A 23,564-nucleotide genomic window follows, 5' to 3' on the forward strand; every position below is an offset into this window, starting at 1 on the left:
AACAATAGCCAAATTCAATGATCCGCTCGGTTTAATAACACCGATTGTCACAAAGGCCAAAATCTTTTTGCAATCCCTATGGAATGCTAACGTGGATTGGGATGTCACATTACCATCATTACGCTTTTATTGGCGGAGCTTATCGTAAGCGTCAAGGAAGCCATCGATTTCGAATGCGACTTTCATTGCTGGTCTGACTCGTCTATCGTACTTGCGTGGATTCGGCAGCCTCCGAGGGATTTCAAAGTATTTGTATCCAACAGAATCGCGAAAATTCAGGAGATGACAAAAAACATGACTTGGCACCATGTTCCAATAAGCTTAAATCCGGCGGATGTCGTATCGCGAGGCTGTACCCCGAGAGAATTGCTGGAGCACTCCCTGTGGGCTAACGGGCCTCCATTCCTGCATCAAAGCTCGTCGAAATGGCCCTCTCTTCCAAATGCAGTTAAGGATCTTCCAGAACGTCATTCCGCAGCGCTAGTTGGAACTGTTTGCACTGACATTTCGATCAACTGCAAATTCCCTAACTCTTTTCATAAGTTGCAGCGTGTATTTGCGTACATTTATCGGTTCATTTCGAATTGCAGAGCAAAATCTTCACCTTCAAGGAACCGTGTTACCATTGAGGAGCTCTATTTGGGGACCGTACTTCTTCTGAGGAGCATCCAACAGGTTCACTTAGCCAAGGAGTATGGATGTCTTAGCAAGGACAGGCCGTGTCCACAGAAGAGCAAGATGATTTCGCTGAGACCAATAATCGGCTCCGATGGATTACTTCGCGTTGGTGGAAGACTTCAGAATGCAAACCTGGACTTCGATACTCAGCATCCGATATTGTTACCCAAGGATCATCCAGTTACCAAGGCAATCATCGTATATTTTCATATAAAATACTTGCACGCAGGATCGCAAGCGTTACTTGCCACATTAAGGCAAAAATATTGGCCAATTGGAAGACGAAAGTTTGTGGCTACCGTTATCAACAAATGCATCAGATGTTTTCGGATGAAGCCTATCACTTGGGAGCACGTTATGGGCAGCCTGTCAGCAAATCGAGTTCAGCCTAACCCAGCATTTCATACCACGGAAGTGGATTATTGTGGACCATTTTATCATAAGGCAGAGGCCCGCAACAAGGCGCCTCACAAGTGCTACATCGCCGTCTTTCTCTGCTTCTCTACGAAGGACACGCATTTGGAAGTCGTCCAGGATCTCACAACGGATTCTTTCATAGCAGCGTTGAGAAGATTCACCAGCCTGAGGGGCACTCCGCGCACTATTTGGAGCTAACCGAGCTGAGGAATCTATTTCTGAGCGAACCCCACACGGCTGCGATAGCTTCCTCCTGCTTAGCTGATGGGATTGATTGGAAGTTCATACCTACGCGTGCCCCACATTTCGGTGTTTTATGGGAGGCGGCTGTTAAATCGGCCAAATTTCACTTTTATAGAGTCGTCGGTGTTTCCATATTGGGCCTCGATGAATTGAGAACTCTCGCTTATAAGATTTCTGCCATCCTTAACTCCCGTTCACTCTGTCCAATTTCAGAAAACGCTGATAGTCTTGAGGTGCTAACGCCGGCCCATTTCCTGAAAGGCTCCAGCTACACAAGGTTTCCTGAGCCTGATATCACGCATCTCCGAGAAGGCCGCCTCAGCAAATGGCAAAGGGTGACACAGATGCAGCAGCAATTCTGGAAGCGGTGGAGCAGCGAGTATTTATCCTTGCTCCAAGAAAGGAGTAAGTGGCGCGTCGAAACATCCAACATCAATGTCGGAAGCATCGTGTTGCTGAAGGAGGACAACCTTCCACCCTTGAAATGGCCGCTGGGGTGCATCCAAGGAGTCGTTTCTGGCGAGGACGGCGTCGTCAGAGTAGCTATGGTCCGTACAGCTACGGGTCTAGTCAAGAGAGCCGTCGCCAAGTTAGCCGTTCTGCCCATCGATTCCCATTTAGTTGGAGCCCTACTTCCTCCAACGGGGGGAGTATGTTTGGAGCAGCCCGCTAGCGCCTAGTCTAGTGCGCATAGGTGTATGGCTGAACCTGCAGGGCTCTTGCGCTCTCCTCTTTATATTTGCCTTATCCCGCTAAGCTGTCGCGCTACCTATTCATCGACTACATTTGTAAAACCCGAACCCGAACCCGGCCTCAAAATTACGCGCCAAATGAAATAGAATTTTTTCGCGCCAAAGTGCAATCAATTCTGCGGCAAACAAACGCGATGAAATTGTATTTAACAACTGAGTCTATAGATCAGTTGGATGAAGCTGATCTTCTCGCGCGATTGGACTGGGTCAATTTCTTAAATTCGTCATTTGACTCCGCACAGTCATCGCTGGAACGGCTGGATTTAAAGGAGACTTCGAGTGATAGGCGATGGGAATTTTCGGAGGTTTTTATTTTTTTTTTTTTATTTTAACTTTGCTTTTATTTATTGAATCTTCTCTTAATTTTGAGACTAACAATAAGTTTACGAATCTTAACATTAAAATTTAACTAACAGTATAATAAGACTGCATTCTGGTTGCGCGTGCCTCAAGTCGGTCGCTGGGTGGGTAAGTCATTGCGACGAAGGCGTGATTGGTTGATCAACCTTGTAAGACCTCTCGCCAGGTGGTTAGGGTGCAACGATAGCTTGGTAAAGTACTTTTCCTTCTGTTCTGCGATCACTTCTTTGACTGGTAGAATGTTTAAGTCGCGATGTATGGTTTCGTTGCGAACGTACCACGGTGCCCCGGTGATTGTTCTCAAGATCTTCGACTGAGCTCGCTGGACTATGTCAATATTGCTATTGCTGGCATTCCCCCATAACTGAGAGCCGTACATCCATATAGGTTTTAGTACCGAGTTATACAGCAGGACTTTATATTCAAGACTAAGGGGAGACCGAGCGTTGATAAGCCAATGAAGGCTACTGGCTTTTAGCTTTAGGTGTGTTCTTTTGGCTTCATTGTGCCGGCGCCATGTGAGTCTTCTGTCGAGGTGTACTCCTAGATATGTCACTTCGTTTGCTTGCGGGAGTAGAGTATGGTTTAACATGAGCGGCGGGCAGTTTTGCCTGTTCAGGGTGAACGTAACGTGCTTGCATTTTTGTTCGTTCACTTTAATTCGCCAATCTGATAGCCACTTTTCTACATCGACCAGATGAAGAGCGAGCTGCGCAGTTGCTTGCATCGGGCATTTTGAGCGGCTGAGAATGGCTGTATCATCAGCAAACGTAGATGTTGTTAGTCGTGTGCTTGTTGGGATGTCTGCTGTGTAGAGGACATATAATGTTGGCCCAAGCACGCTTCCTTGAGGAACTCCAGCTCCAATAGTGAAATCGTCAGTTATAGCAGTGTTGCATCGAACAGCAAATTTTCTGTCGTAGAGGTAAGACTCTAGAAGCTTATGGGTGTTGTAGGGGAGCATTGTCTTGATCTTGAACATTAGACCTTCTAGCCAAACTCTATCAAATGCTTGAGAGACGTCTAAAAATATGGCAGTACAGTACTCTCGTTTTTCGAACGCGTTCCGAATTTCTGATGTTATCCGGTTGACCTGCTCAATTGTTCCGTGCTTTTCACGTAACCCAAATTGATGTGACGGAATTCCTTCCTGGATTCTTAGGTATGTGTTTATCCGAATCAATACGCATTTTTCAAAGAGTTTAGATAAGCATGAGAGTAGGCTTATAGGTCTATACGACGTGGGAATTGTGTGGTCTTTTCCTGGCTTTGCTATCATTATTATAATCGACTTTTTCCATCTCACTGGAAAGTGGCCAAGTTTTGCGATGGCATTAAAAAGCTGGGTGATAGTGCAAACGGCGCAATATGGGAGCTCAATGATCATTTTGGGAGTTATGAGGTCGCAGCCCGGGGATTTTTTCGGATTCAGCTGATTTTTGATGATGTTAACGATTTCGTTTGGGCGAAACTCAATTGGTTCATGTTGAAGCTGAGGCTCATGTGGTAAAGTCGGCAAGGTGAACGCACTAGTGGCAGGATTTGGTTTGAAGACATTTTTAAGGTGGTTGGCAAACGTGCTGGCTCTGTCTGCATCGCTGCGCGCCCAGCCGCCTGTGGGGTTTCTAATAGGCATCACGGTTACTTTCGGTGAGCTTAGAGTAGGGTGAGCTCTCCATAGTGAGTGTTTTGTGCTAGATGTTGACAATTGCTCTATGTAGCGTCGGTGGACATGTGCTTCTTCTTGCTGTAAAGCTTTTGTGAGTTGACGTGAGGCATATTTGAAGCTTTGCCTAGCAGATGGTGATCTGTGGAGTTGCCACTCTCGACGTAAGCGTCGCTTTTCGAGGACGAGCTGTTCTATTTGTAGATTTGTCATCTTTTGGTTGCTTTGTGTACTTGTAGTTTGGGGTGTTGAAACTCGAGCTGCAGAGACGAGTACAGACTCCAGTGTATTAACAAATCTGTCTACGTTGGCTTCATCGTTGAGATGAGGACTTAGCTCAATGTGTGAGCTAATGTATTTCTTGTACTTAACCCAATTGGTTTTCTGAGATGTCAATTTAAACGATTGCTCCAATGCGCCTGGATGTCGGAGAAGAATAAACAGGACAGGCGAGTGATCCGATGAAAGATCCGAGAGGCATTCGGCGCTTATCAGATTTTTAGAAATGTTTTTGGTAATTGCAAAGTCTATTAAATCGGGTAGTTTCCTTGGGTCTGCCGGCCAGTATGTTGGTCTGCCAGGAGAAACATAGTCCAGCTTGTTCTTGGCTTTTATAACTGCATTATAGAGCTGTTTTCCTTTTGGAGTCACGAGACGTGATCCCCAGTGTGTGTGCTTGGCGTTGTAGTCCCCTGCTGCTATGAAGTGGTCTCCTAGTGAGTTGAAAAACTGCATAAACTCATCTTCAGCTATGGTGAAGCGAGGGGGGCAGTATATGGCGGCTAGTGTAAGTTGGTTGCCAGTATTTGTTTGTATATTTATAGATGTGGCCTGTAGATAATTTTTAGCAAATTTGTTATGATAGTGGTGCTTAATACGGCTTCTGATTAGAATTCCAGTCCCACCATGTGCTTTACCATCTGGATGATTTGTTCCGTAAAATGAGTAACCTCGTAGTTGAAAATTGTATTTATTTGTAAGGTGTGTTTCTGAGAGCAGCATTACGTCGATATGGTTGTCGAGTAGGAATTGAGCTAACTCAAGTTTATGCTGTGAGACGCCGTTAGCGTTCCACGTAGATATCCTTAGGGAAGTCATTATTTGGATTGTTGTGAAACCAGCATTTGAATCAGTAGATTTTGTTTTCGCATTAAATCTTGCATAGTTGTGCGCATAAACGACATAAACTCCGTAAGGCTTTGCTGCAGGCTGTATATCATATCTTCGAAGTTGCTTTTTGACTGCTCCGGGAATTGTTGCTGCTGAGCCGTGTTCGGTTCTTGGTATGCTGATTGCAGAAATGAACTTTTTGAGACAGGGTTAGCCAGTCCTGATTTTAAAGCGCTTGCGTAAGTCACATTTTTATCAGAGTTTAAGGGTCCTAGTGAGGATCTGGCTGCAGTCGAGAAGAAGACTTCAGGGTTTGTTCTGGAAGCTGTCATCTGTTTATTTTGGGTGCGGGCGGCAGTTCCTCTCTGGTGGATGCGACTTTTCAGCTCCTTGTAAACAGGGCAGCCTCTGTAGTTAGCAGTGTGATTGCCACCGCAGTTGCCGCACTTTTTCGAGTTGCAGTCATCTTTGCTCGTTGGGCAGTGTGCGGAGTCATGAAGATCTCCACAAACTACACACACCGGGCGCAGTTTACAGTATGACCTTGTATGGCCATATTCTTGGCAGTTCGCACATTGTACCGGGCCATTGCGTTTGTGCGGTTCCTCAACTGTAATTCTGCGGTGCAGCAGGAACTGAAGATTGTAAATGGGGTGCACTTCGTATTTCTTTAGGGGCTTATTTTCTGGTTCGAGCTCAACCTTAAAGAGTGGCTGCGGCTTTCTATCCCTGTTAAGGATGTTGAAGACTGTCTTAGCGTTAAATCCCTTCTCTTGAAGCGCCTTTGTTATCTCTGCAGGCGTTACGTCGGACTCTATGCCCTTAAGTACGACTTGCAGGCCCTTGCTACTTTTTAGCTGATACGTGTAAAAGTTCTTTTTATTCTCGGAAAGATATTTCGATAATACTCTGTAATTATCTTCAGACTTCATTTGAACCTTTGTTTCCTGGATGTTGCCCTTTACTAGAGGTATTATGTGGAAGTTATCCTTTCCAATAAGCTCGATAATTTTGTTGACAAGAACATTGGAACTTTTTTCTCGAATATAAATAGGCGGAGGTTTTGGCTTCCTTTTCTCGACTTCAGTGGATTCGGCCGCCTCAACGTCATAGGCGTCTTCCAAGATTTTAAATCGGTTTGAGTTCGTGGGCGTTTCTATTCCAGCTAGGCTAGCATTGTTACGGGTTATTTTGCGTTGAGAATTTAGAGGGCTCAGCTTCCTTTTGATTTGGATGTAGCGATCCATACCAGTCTGCACAGCCGGCTTTGTACATTCATTGGTTTTGTTCTGTTTTTCGGGCAGCGCAGTGGCAGACGTATTAATATTTGCGCTGCTAGCTGATGATGTCATTAAACGAGCAGTCGATACGGTTGCAGTTGTTGTTGTAGTTACAGTTGACGTTGTTAAAGAAATTGCGGTGCTAGTTACTGCTGATGAGCTTAGGTTATTGCATACCTGCATTGGAGCACATTCAGCGCTCTTTGGCCGCAGAGACGTCGATGGTAGCGAAGGGGAGCAAGAACGCGCTCTCTCGCTCGATACGTTTAAGAACTCGGTCAAGTTGGGGGTAATTGCCCGCGCTTGATCAGAGCTTGCATTATTTTCGGTTGCTTTAAAAGAGAAGTACGCGTTATTTCTTTGTACTGAGAGCCGTCTCTCGTCTTGCTCACGTTGACGTTGTGTGCGAACGTCGTTCAGACTCATTGTATTCGTGGTAAAGTTAATTAGAGTTTTAAGTGTTAAGTTTTATATTAATTAAATGACCAATCAATATAAACATTTGCGATTTCATCGCAGAAAGCGTCTTTTCGCGTTATAGTAGATTTATTAAAACGGTCACTGCACTTTTGTGATTTTATTGAATATTTTTTCCCGGAGCACAATAAATACACGTCTGCATGCGACGACGGTGTAACAATTTATCGGAGGTTTTTATGGATGTGAATTTATAAAGGCTTAGCGGCCCAGCGCAAATTGCAATTGTCGGGTAGCACAGCTGCCAACTCCACATCTATAGACATCAACCACCATTCTGATCTTTCTTTTCGGACACGGAAGCCTCGATTACCCAACCTGTAGATTGCTCGTTTTCATGGATCTTATGCTGAGTGGCCGGACTTTCTCGCAACGTTCACCGCGGTCATTGGAAATGATGACGAGCTAAGCGACATTGAAAAGCTGCAATATTTACGGTCTAGTCTAGGCGGCGTGGCTCTGGAGACCATACGCTCGCTCGAACCTCCAAATGACAATTATAAAAAGGCTTTGAATCTGCTCATAAATCGATTTGATAATAAAGTTTTACATTTTTAGGCACACGTTCAGGCAATATTTGGTTTAAAAGGTGTCGAGAAGGGATCTGCCAAGGGTCTTCGTGAGCTCAGCGATTCTATGAACGCACATCTTCGGGCAATCCATACGCTGGCCACTACACTGGATTACTGATTCATATCGTCGTTTACAAGCTGGATCAACGGACTCGGGAAACATGGGAAGAGGATTTTCCAATCGCTTATCTTGATGGACTGCTATCGAGTCGTTTTTGGAGAGGAGGTGCAGGATGATGGAAAATTTGGATCAAGCTTTGGTAACGCAAACACCAGGCCATCAGGTGGGAAAAAATGTGCATAAATGTAACCCAAGTGCACTCATTGCGTCTTCTACTAACTTAAATCATCCAATATGCCTATTTTGCGATGCGAGAGATCATTATTTGCCAAAGTGCTCTCGATTTTTAAATTTGAGCCCGCATCTTCGATTTAGAGAAGCCAAGAAAATGCACCTTTGTCTAAACTGTTTGCGCAAGGGGCATAGTTTGCAGCAATGTAAATCAACTCATTGCAGATATTGTCGCATGAAGCACCACTCACTATTGCATATGACCCCCGACTCATCCGCACCACCTCCATCATCAGACCCACTCTCGAGTTCTCAGCCATCACCATCTACTTCATCAGCACTGGTGTCATGCTCACAACTTGATCGTCAGGTATCGCTGCCTACTGCTTTTGTCTATGTAACAAATAGGGTTGGTTGATTTATGCCCTGTCGAGCAAACTTAGATTCCGCTTCTCAATTAAACTTCACAACTACGCGCCTAGCTAGCCAGTTAAATTTGAAATATGGGCATTCGCATACACTCATTTCTGGGATCGGTGAGTCCTCTATGAACTCTGATAAATCAGTGGATATGTTTGCGCAATCACGGGATGCAGGCTATCGTGCGTCATTCACAGCTGTTGTGACTCACAGTATCACTGATTATCAGCCGAATTTCAACATAAATACATCAAGATGGAGGATTCCACAAAACATTTCGCTCGCTGACCCTTATTTCAACCAATCACAGCGAATCGACTTGTTAATTGGCGCTGGTCTGTTTTTCGAAATAATTGCTATGGGGCAAATACATTTGGATAGCATGTTGCCAACACTCCAAAACACCAAACTTGGTTGGATCGTTTCTGGTGGGATGTCGACTACTACAAATCAGACTTGGGAATTGTCAATACTCTGTTCGTCTCTTATCCACTTCGGTATTCGAAACTTTAGGTGATTCCTATTGCCTAGCTCGTCGTCGTTTTAGAAGTTTGGAAGCTAAGCTAGATAGAAACCCTGTTCTCAAAGCTCAGTATTCGGCTTTTCTCCAGGAATACATCAACTTAGGCCACATGTCTCTCGCACCAAAGGATCCAACAGTACCACAATTCTTCTTGCCACACCATTGTGTACATAAGCAGGAAAGTACGAGCACAAAGCTTCGGGTCGTCTTTAACGGTATTGTTTGGTGTATTGTTTGGCGAGAGAAGTCCACGAATGCGTTGAGTGTTTACAAATTGAACACGGTGTCTTATGGTACCAAGCTAGCTGCATTTTTAGCTATGAGAGCCATGCATCAGCTCTCTTATGATGAGGATGATTCGTTTCCAATTGGAGCAAAAATTGTTCGTAGGGACTTATACGTGCATGATTTAATCTCTGGTGGCGAGTCAATTGAAGAGGTTAGGGAAATTCGTCGTCAGGTGAAGGATCTATTGTCGCGAGGCCATTTTCCAATCCGCAAATGGTGTTCTAATGATGGACGCGCCCTCGAAGGAGAGTCTGACTGCGATAAGGAGAAGCTAATTCAATTTCACGACGGATCAGCTGTTTCCAAGGCGCTGGGATTAGCCTGGGATCCTTCTTCTGACCAACTTCTGTTCAACTTTTCTCAATTATCTGTAAATCATCGAGTCAACAATAGCCAAATTCTATGATCCGCTCGGTTTAATAACACCGATTGTCGCAAAGGCCAAGATCTTTTTGCAATCCCTATGGAATGCTAACGTGGATTGGGATCACGTCGGGGTCACCAAAATGTTTGGGGGAAGACAACAAAAATGCCACCCTTAGGTTATGTAATAATAAGGCTTTTAATTTTATAAGTTTATGTACGAGTCGTGTTTATTCTGCCAGTCGAATCTGCACTGCCAGCCGAAAGCCTGGCTTCATATTTTAATTCGGGTTTTACAAATGTAGTCGCTGAATAGGTAGCGCGACAGCTTAGCGAGATAAGGCAAATATAAAGAGGAGAGCGCAAGAGCGCTGCAGGTTCAGCCATACACCTATGCGCACTAGACTAGGCGCTGTCGGGCTGCTCCGAACACATCTAATATGTCTATTTTGCGATTCGAAGGATCATTATTTGCCAAAGTGCTCTCGATTTTTAAATTTGACCCCGCATATTCGATTTAGAGAAGCCAAGAAAATGCATCTTTGTGTGAACTGTTTGCGCAAGGGGCATATTTTGCAGCAATGTAAGTCAACTCATTGCAGATATTGTCGCATGAAGCACCATTCACTATTGACCCCTGACTCATCCGCACCAGCACTCAGCCATCACCATCTACTTCATCAGCACTGGTGTCATGCTCACAACTTGATCGTCAGGTTTCGCACCCTCCACCAAATGCTTCAAATACTGTGCCAATAAATTACGTGTTGCTGCCTACTGCTATTGTCTATGTAAAAAATAGGGTTGGTTCATTTATGCCCTGTCGAGCAATCTTAGATTCTGCTTTTCAATTAAACTTCATAACTACGCGCCTAGCTAGCCATTTAAATTTGAAATATGGGCATTCGAATACATTCATTTCTGGGATCGGTAAGTCCTCTATGAACTCTGATAAATCAGTGGATATGTTGGAGTAATCACGGGATGCAGGCTATCGTGCGTCATTCACAGCTGTTGTGACTCACAGTATCACTGATTATCAGCCGAATTTCAACATAAATACATCAGGATGGAGGATTCCACAAAACATTTCGCTCGCTGACCCTTATTTCAACCAATCACAGCGAATCGACTTGTTAATTGGCGCTGGTATGTTTTTCGAAATAATTGCTATGGGGCAAATACATTTGGTTAGCATGTTGCCAACACTCCAAAACACCAAACTTGGTTGGATCGTTTCTGGTGGGATGTCGACTACTACAAATCATAAGTCTGTCTTACCCGCCATTGTCAAGGATACTACGGATCATTCTGAGGATGACGCACTTGCTGCCATAGTAAAGCGATTTTGGGAAATTGAGGATTGTAATCCATCAAAGCCAGCACTGTTGCCTGAGGACTTGCAATGCGAACAACTATTCAAGGAAAACTGCACTAGACTTGGGAATGGTCAATACTCTGTTCGTCTCTTATCCACTTCGGTATTCGAAACTTTAGGTGATTCCTATTGCCTAGCTCGTCATCGTTTTAGGAGTTTGGAAGCTAAGCTAGATAGAAACCCTGTTCTCAAAGCTCAGTATTCGGCTTTTCTCCAGGAATACATCATCTTAGGCCACATGTCTCTCGCACCAAAGGATCCAATAGTACCACAATTCTTCTTGCCACACCATTGTGTACATAAGCAGGAAAGTACGAGCACAAAGCTTCGGGTCGTCTTTAACGGTATTGTTTGGTGTATTGTTTGGCGAGAGAAGTCCACGAATGAGTTGAGTGTTTACAAATTGAACACGGTGACTTATGGTACCAAGCTAGCTGCATTTTTAGCTATGAGAGCCATGCATCAGCTCTCTTATGATGAGGATGATTCGTTTCCAATTGGAGCAAAAATTGTTCGTAGGGACTTATACGTGGATGATTTAATCTCTGGTGGCGAGTCAATTGAAGAGGTTAGGGAAATTCGTCGTCAGGTGAAGGATCTATTGTCGCGAGGCCATTTCCCAATCCGCAAATGGTGTTCTAATGATGGACGCGCCCTCGAAGGAGAGTCTGACTGCGATAAGGAGAAGCTAATTCAATTTCACGACGGATCAGCTGTTTCCAAGGCGCTGGGATTAGCCTGGGATCCTTCTTCTGACCAACTTCTGTTCAACTTTTCTCAATTATCTGTAAATCATCGAGTCACCAAGCGTATTGCACTTTCAACAATAGCCAAATTCTAGGATCCGCTCGGTTTAATAACACCGATTGTCACAAAGGCCAAGATCTTTTTGCAATCCCTATGGAATGCTAACGTGGATTGGGATGACACATTACCAGAGCCTATTCTTTCGTCATGGGGGGAGTTGACCTCTCAGTTATCGATCGTCCAAAACTTGAAATTTTCACGATTCGTAATGCAACCTCAGGCTTCCATCCAGTTGCATGAATTCTGCGATGCTAGCATAGCGGCTTATGGAGCGTGTTGATACTTGCGGTCGGAGGCCAATGGAGAAGCAAAGGTCCATTTGCTCTGCGCCAAGTCGAGGGTGGCCCCTTTAAAGGCTTTGACAATTCCAAGATTGGAGTTGTCGGCAGTGCTTTTATTGAAGAAGCTTATCGTAAGCGTCAAGGAAACCATCGATTTCGAATGCGAATTTCATTGCTGGTCAGACTCGTCTATCGTACTTGCGTGCATTCGGCAGCCTCCGAGGGATTTCAAAGTATTCGTATCCAACAGAATCGCGAAAATTCAGGAGATGACAAAAAACATGACTTGGCACCATGTTCCAACAAGCTTAAATCCGGCGGATGTCGTATCGCGAGGCTGTACCCCGAGAGCATTGCTGGAGCACTCCCTGTGGGCTAACGGGCCTCCATTCCTGCTGCAAAGCTCGTCAAAATGGCCCTCTCTTCCAAATGCAGTTAAGGATCTTCCAGAACGTCGTTCCGCAGCGCTAGTTGGAACTGTTTGCACTGACATTTCGATCAACTGAAAATTCCTTAACTCTTTTCATAAGTTGCAGCGTGTATTTGCGTACATTTATCGGTTCATTTCGAATTGCAGAGCAAAATCTTCACCTTCAAGGAACAGTGTTACCGTTGAGGAGCTCAATTCGGGGACCGTACAAGGAGTATGGATGTCTTAGCCAGGACAGGCCGTGTCCACAGAAGAGCAAGATGATTTCGCTGAGACCAATAATCGGCTCCGATGGATTACTTAGCGTTGGTGGAAGACTTCAGAATGCAAACCTGGACTTCGATACTCAGCATCCGATATTGTTACCCAAGGATCATCCAGTTACCAAGGCAATCATCGTATATTTTCATATAAAATACTTGCACGCAGGATCGCAAGCGTTACTTGCCACATTAAGGCAAAAATATTGGCCAATTGGAAGACGAAAGTTTGTGGCTACCGTTATCAACAAATGCGTCAGATGTTTTCGGATGAAGCCTATCACTTGGGAGCACGTTATGGGCAGCCTTTCAGCAAATCGAGTTCAGCCTAACCCAGCATTTCATACCACGGGAGTGGATTATTGTGGACCATTTTATCATAAGGCAGAGGCCCGCAACAAGGCGCCTCACAAGTGCTACATCGCCGTCTTTCTCTGCTTCTCTACGAAGGACACGCATTTGGAAGTCGTCCAGGATCTCACAACGGATTCTTTCATAGCAGCGTTGAGAAGATTCACCAGCCTGAGGGGCACTCCGCGCACTATTTGGAGCTAACCGAGCTGAGGAATCTATTTCTGAGCGAACCCCACACGGCTGCGATAGCTTCCTCCTGCTTAGCTGATGGGATTGATTGGAAGTTCATACCTACGCGTGCCCCACATTTCGGTGTTTTATGGGAGGCGGCTGTTAAATCGGCCAAATTTCACTTTTATAGAGTCGTCGGTGTTTCCATATTGGGCCTCGATGAATTGAGAACTCTCGCTTATAAGATTTCTGCCATCCTTAACTCCCGTTCACTCTGTCCAATTTCAGAAAACGCTGATAGTCTTGAGGTGGTAACGCCGGCCCATTGCCTGAAAGGCTCCAGCTACACAAGGTTTCCTGAGCCTGATATCACGCATCTCCGAGAAGGCCGCCTCAGCAAATGGCAAAGGGTGAGATGCAGCAGCAATTCTGGAAGTGGTGGAGCAGCGAGTATTTATCCTTGCTCCAAGAAAGGAGTAAGTGGCGCGTCGAAACATCCAACATCAATGTCGGAAGCATCGTGTTGCTGAAGAAGGACAACCTTCCACCCTTGAAATGGCCGCTGGGGTGCATCCAAGGAGTTGTTCCAGGCGAGGACGGCGTCGTAAGAGTAGCTATGGTCCGTGCAGCTTCGGGTCTAGCCGTTCTGCCCATCGATTCCCATTTAGTTTGAGCCCTACTTCCTTCAACGGGGGGAGTATGTTCGGAGCAGCCCGCCAGCGCCTAGTCTAGTGCGCATAGGTGTATGGCTGAACCTGCAGCGCTCTTGCGCTCTCCTCTTTATATTTGCCTTATCTCGCTAAGCTGTCGCGCTACCTATTCAGCGACTACATTTGTAAAACCCGAATTAAAATATGAAGCCAGGCTTTCGGCTGCAGCAGTGCAGATTCGACTGGCAGAATAAACACGACACGTACATAACCTTTTTTTTTTTTTTCGCGCGGAGTCCCACGGCTAACTTACCCGCCCAACCGACCGAGGGGCGCAGCCGTGTATTGTACGGCACGATTCGCGAGATAGGAAGAAAAAGGTAAAGGTCCGGGGAAAAAAGTAATAGTTAGATCAATCTTGTGCCAATGAAGCAAGTATTAATCGTTTTAGGAGCGGCAGAGAGTCAAGATTTGATATTACAGGAAAAAGTATAGACTTTTTATAGTCAGAACATAATACTCTGAAAGGCTAGATCTACAATGATTTAAAATTAGGGGAATATAATTTCTAGTTAATCTACTTGGCACAGAAAAGTTTAGCCGACTTATCAAGTCGGGGCAGTCAATCACCATGTATAAGGTTATAAATAAAGATAGTACCAAGCATCGTTCTACGGTTGGCTAGGGATGGTAAATTAATCAAAAGAAGTCTACTAGAATAAGAAGGTAAGATAAGATTTGCATCCCAGTTTAGGCGCAGTAAAATTAAAAGCGTTATTATTACATAACCTAAGGGTGGCATTTTTGTTGTCTTCCCCCAAACATTTTGGTGACCTCGACGTGATCGTTGTTTTATTTGCCGTCTGCAACTCGGTTTTATTATTGTTTAATATCGTTTAAATAATATATTTTGGTTTCGCTGTCGTTTGCGGGCATTCGGTCACAAACACACGGACTTACATACATAAAAGTGCACACAGCTGGCCGTTTAAGTTTTACATTTCGCGCTGTGAAAAGCCGGCAGGCGGTTGATCTTTTCGTACATTTCTCGCTGTGAAAAAAGCAAAACAGTGTTGTGCTGCAAATTATAAAGGAGAATAACATTTAACTATTCTAAAAGTGCATAGTGCAGTGCATTCATATACATAATTTCAAGTCCGCTGTTACAACAACAAAGTTCCGTTGCGTTTTCGACGACGCTTGGTGCCGCGCATTTTTGGCGGCAAAAGTTAAAAGGTTATTCACCCCTCTTAACCAGTTCGGACATTTTTCTTATATTTTTTTTTTGTGTGCGACCATTTCTTAGGCTGCTCAAGAAAACGCGGTTCGGCCTCAAAATGACGCGCCAAATGAAATAGAATTTTTTCGCGTCAAAGTGCAATCAATTCTGCGGCAAACAAACGCGATGAAATTCTATTTAACAACTGAGTCTATAGATCAGTTGGATGAAGCTGATCTTCTCGCGCGATTGGACTGGGTCAATTCCTTAAATTCGTCATTTGACTCCGCACAGACATCGCTGGAACGCCTGGATTGCAATTGCCTGCAATTGTCGGGTAGCACAGCTGCCAACTCCACATCTAAAGACATCAACCACCATTCTGATCTTTCTTTTCGGACACGGAAGCCTCGATTACCCAACCTGGAGATTGCTCGTTTTCATGGATCTTATGCTGAGTGGCCGGACTTTCTCGCAACGTTCACCGCGGTCATTGGAAATGATGACGAGCTAAGCGACTTTGAAAAGCTGCAATATTTACGGTCTAGTCTAGGCGGCGTGGCTCTGGAGACCATACGCTCGCTCGAACCTTCAAATGACAATTATAAAAAGGCTTTGAATCTGCTCATAAATCGATTTGATAATAAAGTTTTACATTTTCAGGCACACGTTCAGGCAATATTTGGTTTAAAAGGTGTCGAGAAGAGATCTGCCAAGGGTCTTCGTGAGCTCAGCGATTCTATGAACGCACATCTTCGGGCAATCCATACGCTGGCCACTACACTGGATTACTGATTCACAAGCTGGATCAACGGACTCGGGAAAAATGGGAAGAGGATTTGCTAATCGCTGAGTTATCTTCATGGACTGCTATGGAGTCGTTTTTGGAGAGGAGGTGCAGGATGATGGAAAATTTGGATCAAGCTTTGGTAACGCAAACACCAGGCCATCAGGTGGAAAAAAATGTGCATAAATATAACCCAAGTGCACTCATTGCGTCTTCTACTAACTTAAATCATCCAATATGCCTATTTTGCGATGCGAGAGATCATTATTTGCAAAGTGCTCTCGATTTTTAAATATGAGCCCGCATCTTCGATTTAGAGAAGCCAAGAAAATGCACCTTTGTCTAAACTGTTTGCGCAAGGGGCATAGTTTGCAGCAATGTAAATCAACTCATTGCAGATATTGTCGCATGAAGCACCACTCACTATTGCCCTGACTCCCTGCCCCTGACTCATCCGCACCACCTCCATCATCAGACCCACTCTCGAGTTCTCAGCCATCACCATCTACTTCATCAGCACTTGTGTCATGCTCACAACTTGATCGTCAGGTATCGCACCCTCCACCAAATGCTTCAAATACTGTGCCAATAAATTACGTGTTGCTGCCTACTGCTATTGTCTATGTAAAAAATAGGGTTGGCTCATTTATGTCCTGTCGAGCAATCTTAGATTCCGCTTCTCAATTAAACTTTATAACTACGCGCCTAGCTATCCACTTAAATTTGAAATATAGGCATTCGCATACACTCATTTCTGGGATCGGTGAGTCCCCTATGAACTCTGATAAATCAGTGTTTACAAATTGAACACGGTGACTTATGGTACCAAGCCAGCTGCCTTCTTAGCTATAAGAGCCATGCATCAGATCTCTTATGATGAGGAGGATTCGTTTCCAATTGGAGCAAAAATTGTTCGTAGGGACTTCTACGTGGATGATTTAATCTCTGGTGGCGAGTCAATTGAAGAGGTTATGGAAATTCGTCGTCAGGTGAAGGATCTATTGTCGCGAGGCCATTTTCCAATCCGCAAATGGAGTTCTAATGATGGACGCGCCCTCGAAGGAGAGTCTGACTGCGATAAGGAGAAGCTAATTCAATTTCACGACGGATCAGCTGTTACCAAGGCGCTGGGATTAGCCTGGGATCCGTCTTCTGACCAACTTCTGTTCAACTTTTCTCAATTATCTGTAAATCATGGTGTCACAAAGGCCAAGATCTTTTTGCAATCCCTAAGGAATGCTAACGTGGATTGGGATGACACATTACCAGAGCCTATTCTTTTGTCATGGGGGGAGTTGACCTCTCAGTTATCGATCGTCCAAAACTTGAAATTTTTGATTCGTAATACAACCTCAGGCTTCCATCCAGTTGCATGGATTCTATGATGCTATCATAGCGGCTTATGGAGCGTGTTTATACTTGCGGTCGGAGGCCAATGGAGAAGCAAAGGTCCATTCGCTCTGCGCCAAGTCGAGGGTGGCCCCTTTAAAGGCTTTGACAATTCCAAGATTGGAGTTGTCGGCAGAGCTTTTATTGGCGGAGCGTATCGTAAGCGTCAAGGAAACCATCGATTTCGAATGCGACTTTCATTGCTGGTCAGACTCGTCTTTCGTACTTGCGTGGATTCGGCAGCCTCCGGGGGATTTCAACGTATTTGTATCCAACAGAATCGCGAAAATTCAGGAGATGACAAAAGGCATGACTTGGCACCATGTTTCAAGAAGCTTAAATCCGGCGGATGTCGTATCGCGAGCACTCCCTGTGGGCTAACGGGCCTAAATTCCTGCTGCAAAGCTCGTCAAAATGGCCCTCTCTTCCAAATGCAGTTAAGGATCTTCCAAACCGTCGTTCCGCAGCGCTAGTTGGAACTCACTTAGCCAAGGAGTATGGATGTCTTAGCCAGGACAGGCCGTGTCCACAGAAGAGCAAGATGATTTCGCTGAGACCAATAATCGGCTCCGATGGATTACTTCGCGTTGGTGGAAGACTTTAGAATGCAAGCCTGGACTACGATACTCAGCATCCGATATTGTTAACCAAGGATCATCCAGTTACCAAGGCAATCATCGTATATTTATACCCTTGCAGAGGGTATTATAATTTTGGTCAAAAGTGTGCAACGCAGTGAAGGAGACATCTCCGACCCTATAAAGTATATATATTCTTGATCAGGATCACCTCCTGAGTTGATATAGCCATGTCCGTCTGTCCGTCTGTCCGTCTGTCTGTCCGTCTGTCTGTCCGTCTGTCTGTTTCTACGCGAACTAGTCTCTCAGTTTTAAAGATATCGAACTGAAACTTTGCACACACCCTTCTTTCCTTTGCACGCAGTATATAAGTCGGAACGGCCGGGATCGGACGACTATATCCTATAGCTGTCATATAACTGAACGATCGGAAATGCCATAACTTTGGTGTTTGTAAAGTTAGGAAGTTGAGATTTTCTATAGGTTTTATTTTTGGCCAATCAATCTGACCTACCGAATTTCATGAGAATCAGCCGACTATATCTTATAGCTGCCATATAACTGAACGATCGGAAATGCCATAACTTTGGTGTTTGTTAAGTTAGGAAGTTGGGATTTTCTATGGGTTTTATTTTTAGCCAATCAATCCTACCTATTAAATTTCATAAGGATCGGCCTACTATATCCTATAGCTGCCATATAACTGAACGATTGGAAATGCCATAACTTTGGTGTTTTTAAAGTTAGGAAGTTGGGATTTTTGATGAGTATTAAGAATGCATCATATGAATAATTTTGGAGAATATAATTTTCAGAGTATTCTGCAAGGGTATATCAACTTCGGCTCCGCCCGAAGTTAGCTTTCCTTTCTTGTTTCATATAAAATACTTGCACGCAGGATCGCAAGCGTTACTTGCCACATTAAGGCAAAGATATTGGCCAATTGGAAGACGAAAGTTCGTGGCTACCGTTATCAACAAATGCGTCAGATGTTTTCGGATAAAGCCTATCACTTGGGAGCACGTTATGGGCAGCCTGCCAGCAAATCGAGTTCAGCCTAACCCAGCATTTCATACCACGGGGGTGGATTATTGTGGACCATTTTATCATAAGGCAGAGGCCCGCAACAAGGCGCCTCACAAGTGCTACATAGCCGTCTTTGTCTGCTTCTCTACCAAGGCTACGCATTTGGAAGTCGTCCAGGATCTCACAACGGATTCTTTCATAGCAGCGTTGAGAAGATTCACCAGCCTGAGAGGCACTCCGCGCACTATTTGGAGTGACAATGCGACGAATTTTGTCGGCGCTAAGAGCGAGCTAACCGAGCACTCTGTCCAATTTCAGAAAACGCTGATTGTCTTGAGGTGCTAACGCCGGCCCATTTCCTGAAAGGCTCCAGCTACACAAGGTTTTCTGAGCCTGATATCACGCATCTCCGAGAAGGCCGCCTCAGCAAATGGCAAAGGGTGACACAGGGGCAGCAGCAATTCTGGAAGCGGTGGAGCAGCGAGTAATTATCCTTGCTCCAAGAAAGGAGTAAGTGGCGTGTCGAAACATCCAACATCAATGTCGGAAGCATCGTGTTGCTGAAGAAGGACAACCTTCCACCCTTGAAATGGCGGCTGGGGTGCATCCAAGGAGTCGTTTCAGGCGAGGACGGCGTCGTCAGAGAGCCGTCGCCAAGTTAGCCGTTCTGCCCATCGATTCCCATTTAGTTGGAGCCCTACTTCCACCAAGGGGGGGAGTATATTCGGAGCAGCCCGCCAGCGCCTAGTCTAGTGCGCATTGGTGTATGGCTGAACCTGCAGCGCTCTTGCGCTCTCCTCTTTATATTTGCCTTATCTCGCTAAGCTGTTGCGCTACCTATTCAGCGACTACATTTGTAAAACCCGAATTAAAATATGAAGTCAGGCTTTCGGCTGCAGCAGTGCAGATTTGACTGGCAGAATAAATACGACACGTACATAAACTTATAAAATTAAAAGCGTTATTATTACATAACCTAAGGGTGGCATTTTTGTTGTCTTCCCCCAAACAGGATGATTTAAGTTAGTAGAAGACGCAATGAGTGCACTTGGGTTATATTTATGCACATTTTTTCCCACCCGATGGCCTGGTGTTTGCGTTACCAAGGCTTGATCCAAATTTACCATCATCCTGCACCTCCTCTCCAAAAACGACTCCATAGCAGTCCAAGAAGATAACTCAGCGATTGGCAAATCCTCTTCCCATTTTTCCCGAGTCCGTTGATCCAGCTTGTGAACGACGATATGAATCAGTAATCCATCCAAAATTTGCTGTGTACTGGATAGCGTATGGATTGCCCAAAGATGTGCGTTCGTAGAATCTTGGATTGGCAGATCCCTTCTCGACACCTTTTAAACCAAATATTGCCTGAACGTGTGCCTGAAAATGTAAAACTTTGATATCAAATCAATTTATGAGAGGATTCAAAGACTTTTTATAATTGGCATTTGAAGGTTCGAGCGAGCGTATGGCCTCCAGAGCCACGCCGCCTTGACTAGACCGTAAATATTGCAGCTTTTCAATGTCGCTTAGCTCGTCATCATTTCCAATGACCGAGGTGAACGTTGAGAAAACAAAACAAACACCCTGATTAAAGGAAAACGCCTATAAAGGAAACCGCCTATTTATCCTGCGACAGGAACATAGTCGGAGTAACGTCCGTCATTTGGTCTATTGAGACAAGAAATATCGATATATTGAGTCAGGAAATATTGGTCTATTGAGACAAGAAATATCACGTCGGGGTCACCAAATGTTTGGGGGAAGTCAACAAAAATGCCACCCTTATGCTATGTAATAAGAACGCTTTTTAATTTAGTCAGTTTATGTACGTGTGGTGTTTATTCTGCCAGTCGAATCTGCACTGCAACAGCCGAAAGCCTGGCTTCATATTTTAATTCGTTTTTTACAATGTAGTCGCTGAATAGGTAGCGCGACAGCTTAGCGAGATAAGGCAAATAATAAAGAGGAGAGCGCTGCAGGTTCAGCCATTCACCTATGCGCACTAGACTAGGTGCTGGCGGGCTGCTCCGAACACAATTATTATCGGAGATGCAGCTTAGTCAGGCGTTAAGCAAAATCAGGCAAGTTCCTATTTCCGCTGGATCCACACAGGAATTGAGCGCTTTTATAGGAAGAACAAATTTTATCAAAAATCTCTTCCCATCCACGGATCCTTGCCAGTCGTAAGATATATACAGCGGTATTCAGATGCAATTATCAGAATACGCACGAAGTGTCTTACAACGCAATCATTCGTAAACTCCCTGTTGTTCATGACATTAGCTATACACGATAATTCCACGATCACTAAACTAAACAATTAGCCTAGAATAAAGGTTGTTACGACAATACCAATAATTAAAAATTCAAACATAGGCGTCTTATCCAAATAAATCTAAGTATATAATAATCAGGGAAATAACACAAGTACTTCAAAAAATTCAAAAAATCAAAATAATTGGCTGCATAGGCAGCAGACAAATTATGAGTATCAGCAACAATATTAGGTGCTTTTGCAGAATTTAAATCAAGGTAGGGCCCAAAATCCAATGAATTATCCACAACAAGGCAGGTCTAATAACCAATCAAATAATAATCAGGAACAACCGAAGCCAAAATCAACCCACGAAAAGGCAAAAGGGCAGCTATTGTGGCCAATCTTAAATGGAGAGAGAACATTTTCATCAAGATGCCTCGGAATCGGAAGAGGAAGAAGAAAATCACGAATAATGATGAACGACCTCTTCTTGAAGTGTGTAATTGACATGGGGTGCTCTATAAATTTAATTTAAAAAAACGCGTTTTTTTTCCCCGCTAGAACTGAAAACACGCTATAAATGGTGATATCCAATTAAAAGAAGCAGTAAAATTTGTTGAAAAGTAAGTTTACTTTGGTCTGGTCCGAGAGAACAGAAATTCTACATTCATAATTTCTCAGAAAATTACGATATGTTGATAGGTAGAGACTACCTAGAAGCCATCATAGATTACAGATCACAAATAGTGACCTTAAGTAATTCAAATTGGGTATGATCATTATGATTTCAAACCAAATAAAATCGACGAACAAACAGATTGTTGCGATCCTCAGAAAACAGAGGACAGCGATTTTAATTTCTCGATTGAGAGTGAAATAAAAGAAAGTAATGAGCTCAGACTAGAACATACGAACGTAGAATTCCAAAAACTTATAAAAGTTTTACACGAATTCAGAAAGTGACAATTAGACTTTCACTGGCCTGAAACTTGCAGCCGAAGAGAGCGGACGTGTTTGGCGCAAGCTCCGGGAAAAATTGAAATTTTGCCAATTATCTTTTCGCAAAAAGACGCATGGATACAAGTGCTCGTGTTGCCAATGAAAAATTTTAAGATCAGTGTAATAAATTACTAATATAAACGATAAAATAAAAAATTAAAAGCCAACGTGGCTTAAAATGAGCACAGCTCGGCAACAACAACAAGACGAACGTCAACTTTCGTCAATCAAAAACAACGCCTATTTCTGTATACGAGCTGATGAGTCAACAGTACCAACAAAAACGGCATCATTGCAAGTGAACACTGCGATAGCGCACTCGAATGAGCCGTGGAGTGCCCAATGCCCGTCCCCCGACCCTTACGACCTTACCAACAATATAATAACAACCACCAGCACAATGTCCGTATTTACAACAGCGACATCGACAATAACAACGACAACAAACGAAACAACAACCACATCCACTTCAGTTACTCAGGTACGAAAAATTCTAACGGAACGTTAATACAAATTGGAACCGATCGCTATGTGCAAATAAAAATAAAGTTAAGCCCAGAATCTTCTAAAAGTATCAAAATCAAATATTATCACTGTGGCAAAAAATCCGCTGACAAATAATTGATTCTTGATTCTTAGTGACATAAACGAAGATAATGCTGCCACTCAAACAACTACGGCCAATAAACCAAGGCCACCACCGACATTGACGCCATGCTCATATCAGAAACTTACTTAACAAATGAAAACTATTTTCATCTTACTGGCTACACATTTTATTCGACAAATCATCCTGATTAGAAGGCTTTTCGAGGTTCTGGAATTCTGATAAAGAATCGCATTAGGCATTGCGAGTTGTCATTATTTGCTACGACTTATATCCAAGCAACAACAGTACACCTCGAAACCCAAAGCGGCTACCTAAGCCTAGCCTCTGTAAACTTATATATCTTAGTAAACTTGTTTGATGTATTAGACCGCTTTATAGCAGCTGGTGACTACAATCACTAACCATACAACATATAGACTAGTCATTTCATACAACGGGTGTCACTAAAAACACCGACTGCTTTTAAGTGGTTCAGAAAACTTCAAACCAAATCAGCTTTGGTTGTTGTTCTGCGAGCGGATGGTGCCTGCATACCCTACCGACGATTGAATTTTAGGGGTGCGGGCAAAAACAAAACAGCTGTTTAGCTTTTGTTTTGTTTACATTTTTTAGGACACTTGTTTTGAATGTTATGTTTAATGACCTTTGGTTGATTTCTTTTTTTAAGGTTCGTAGTGTAATTATACCCTTGCAGAGGGGTTATAATTTGGTAAAAGTGTGGTGAAGGAGAATCTGACCTATAAGTATATTTGATAGGATCCTCCTGAGTTGTTATTTGTGTTTGAATTTTTTAAAATTTTTTTTTTGAATATAAGTGGAAGCCGGGATGGCCGCTTTTTGTATATGATTGATGGATATCTGTGTTTGTTGTTGGAGTTGGGTTTTGTGGGTTTATTTGGATAATGTAAATTTTAGGATCGGCCG

At 43.8% G+C, this 23,564-nt stretch overlaps 1 protein-coding gene across 1 annotated transcript; it reads left to right on the top strand.

The window, feature by feature from the left end:
• The first annotated feature begins 294 nt into the window (after positions 1 to 294).
• On the top strand, positions 295 to 1,293 carry LOC123037114. Its single transcript, XM_044456615.1, has one exon. The coding sequence runs from the start codon at positions 295 to 297 to the stop codon at positions 1,291 to 1,293; it is 999 nt and encodes a 332-aa protein (XP_044312550.1).
• Positions 1,294 to 23,564: the final 22,271 nt, after the last annotated feature.

Source organism: Drosophila rhopaloa, unplaced genomic scaffold (genome assembly GCF_018152115.1).
Source record: "Drosophila rhopaloa isolate 14029-0021.01 unplaced genomic scaffold, ASM1815211v1 contig_133, whole genome shotgun sequence".
Classification (NCBI taxonomy): Eukaryota; Metazoa; Arthropoda; class Insecta; order Diptera; family Drosophilidae; genus Drosophila; species Drosophila rhopaloa.

What these genes read in the sequence shown, in the direction of transcription:
- LOC123037114 (XM_044456615.1), top strand. Translation starts at nt 295, where the DNA reads ATGACTTGGCACCATGTTCCAATAAGCTTAAATCCGGCGGATGTCGTA.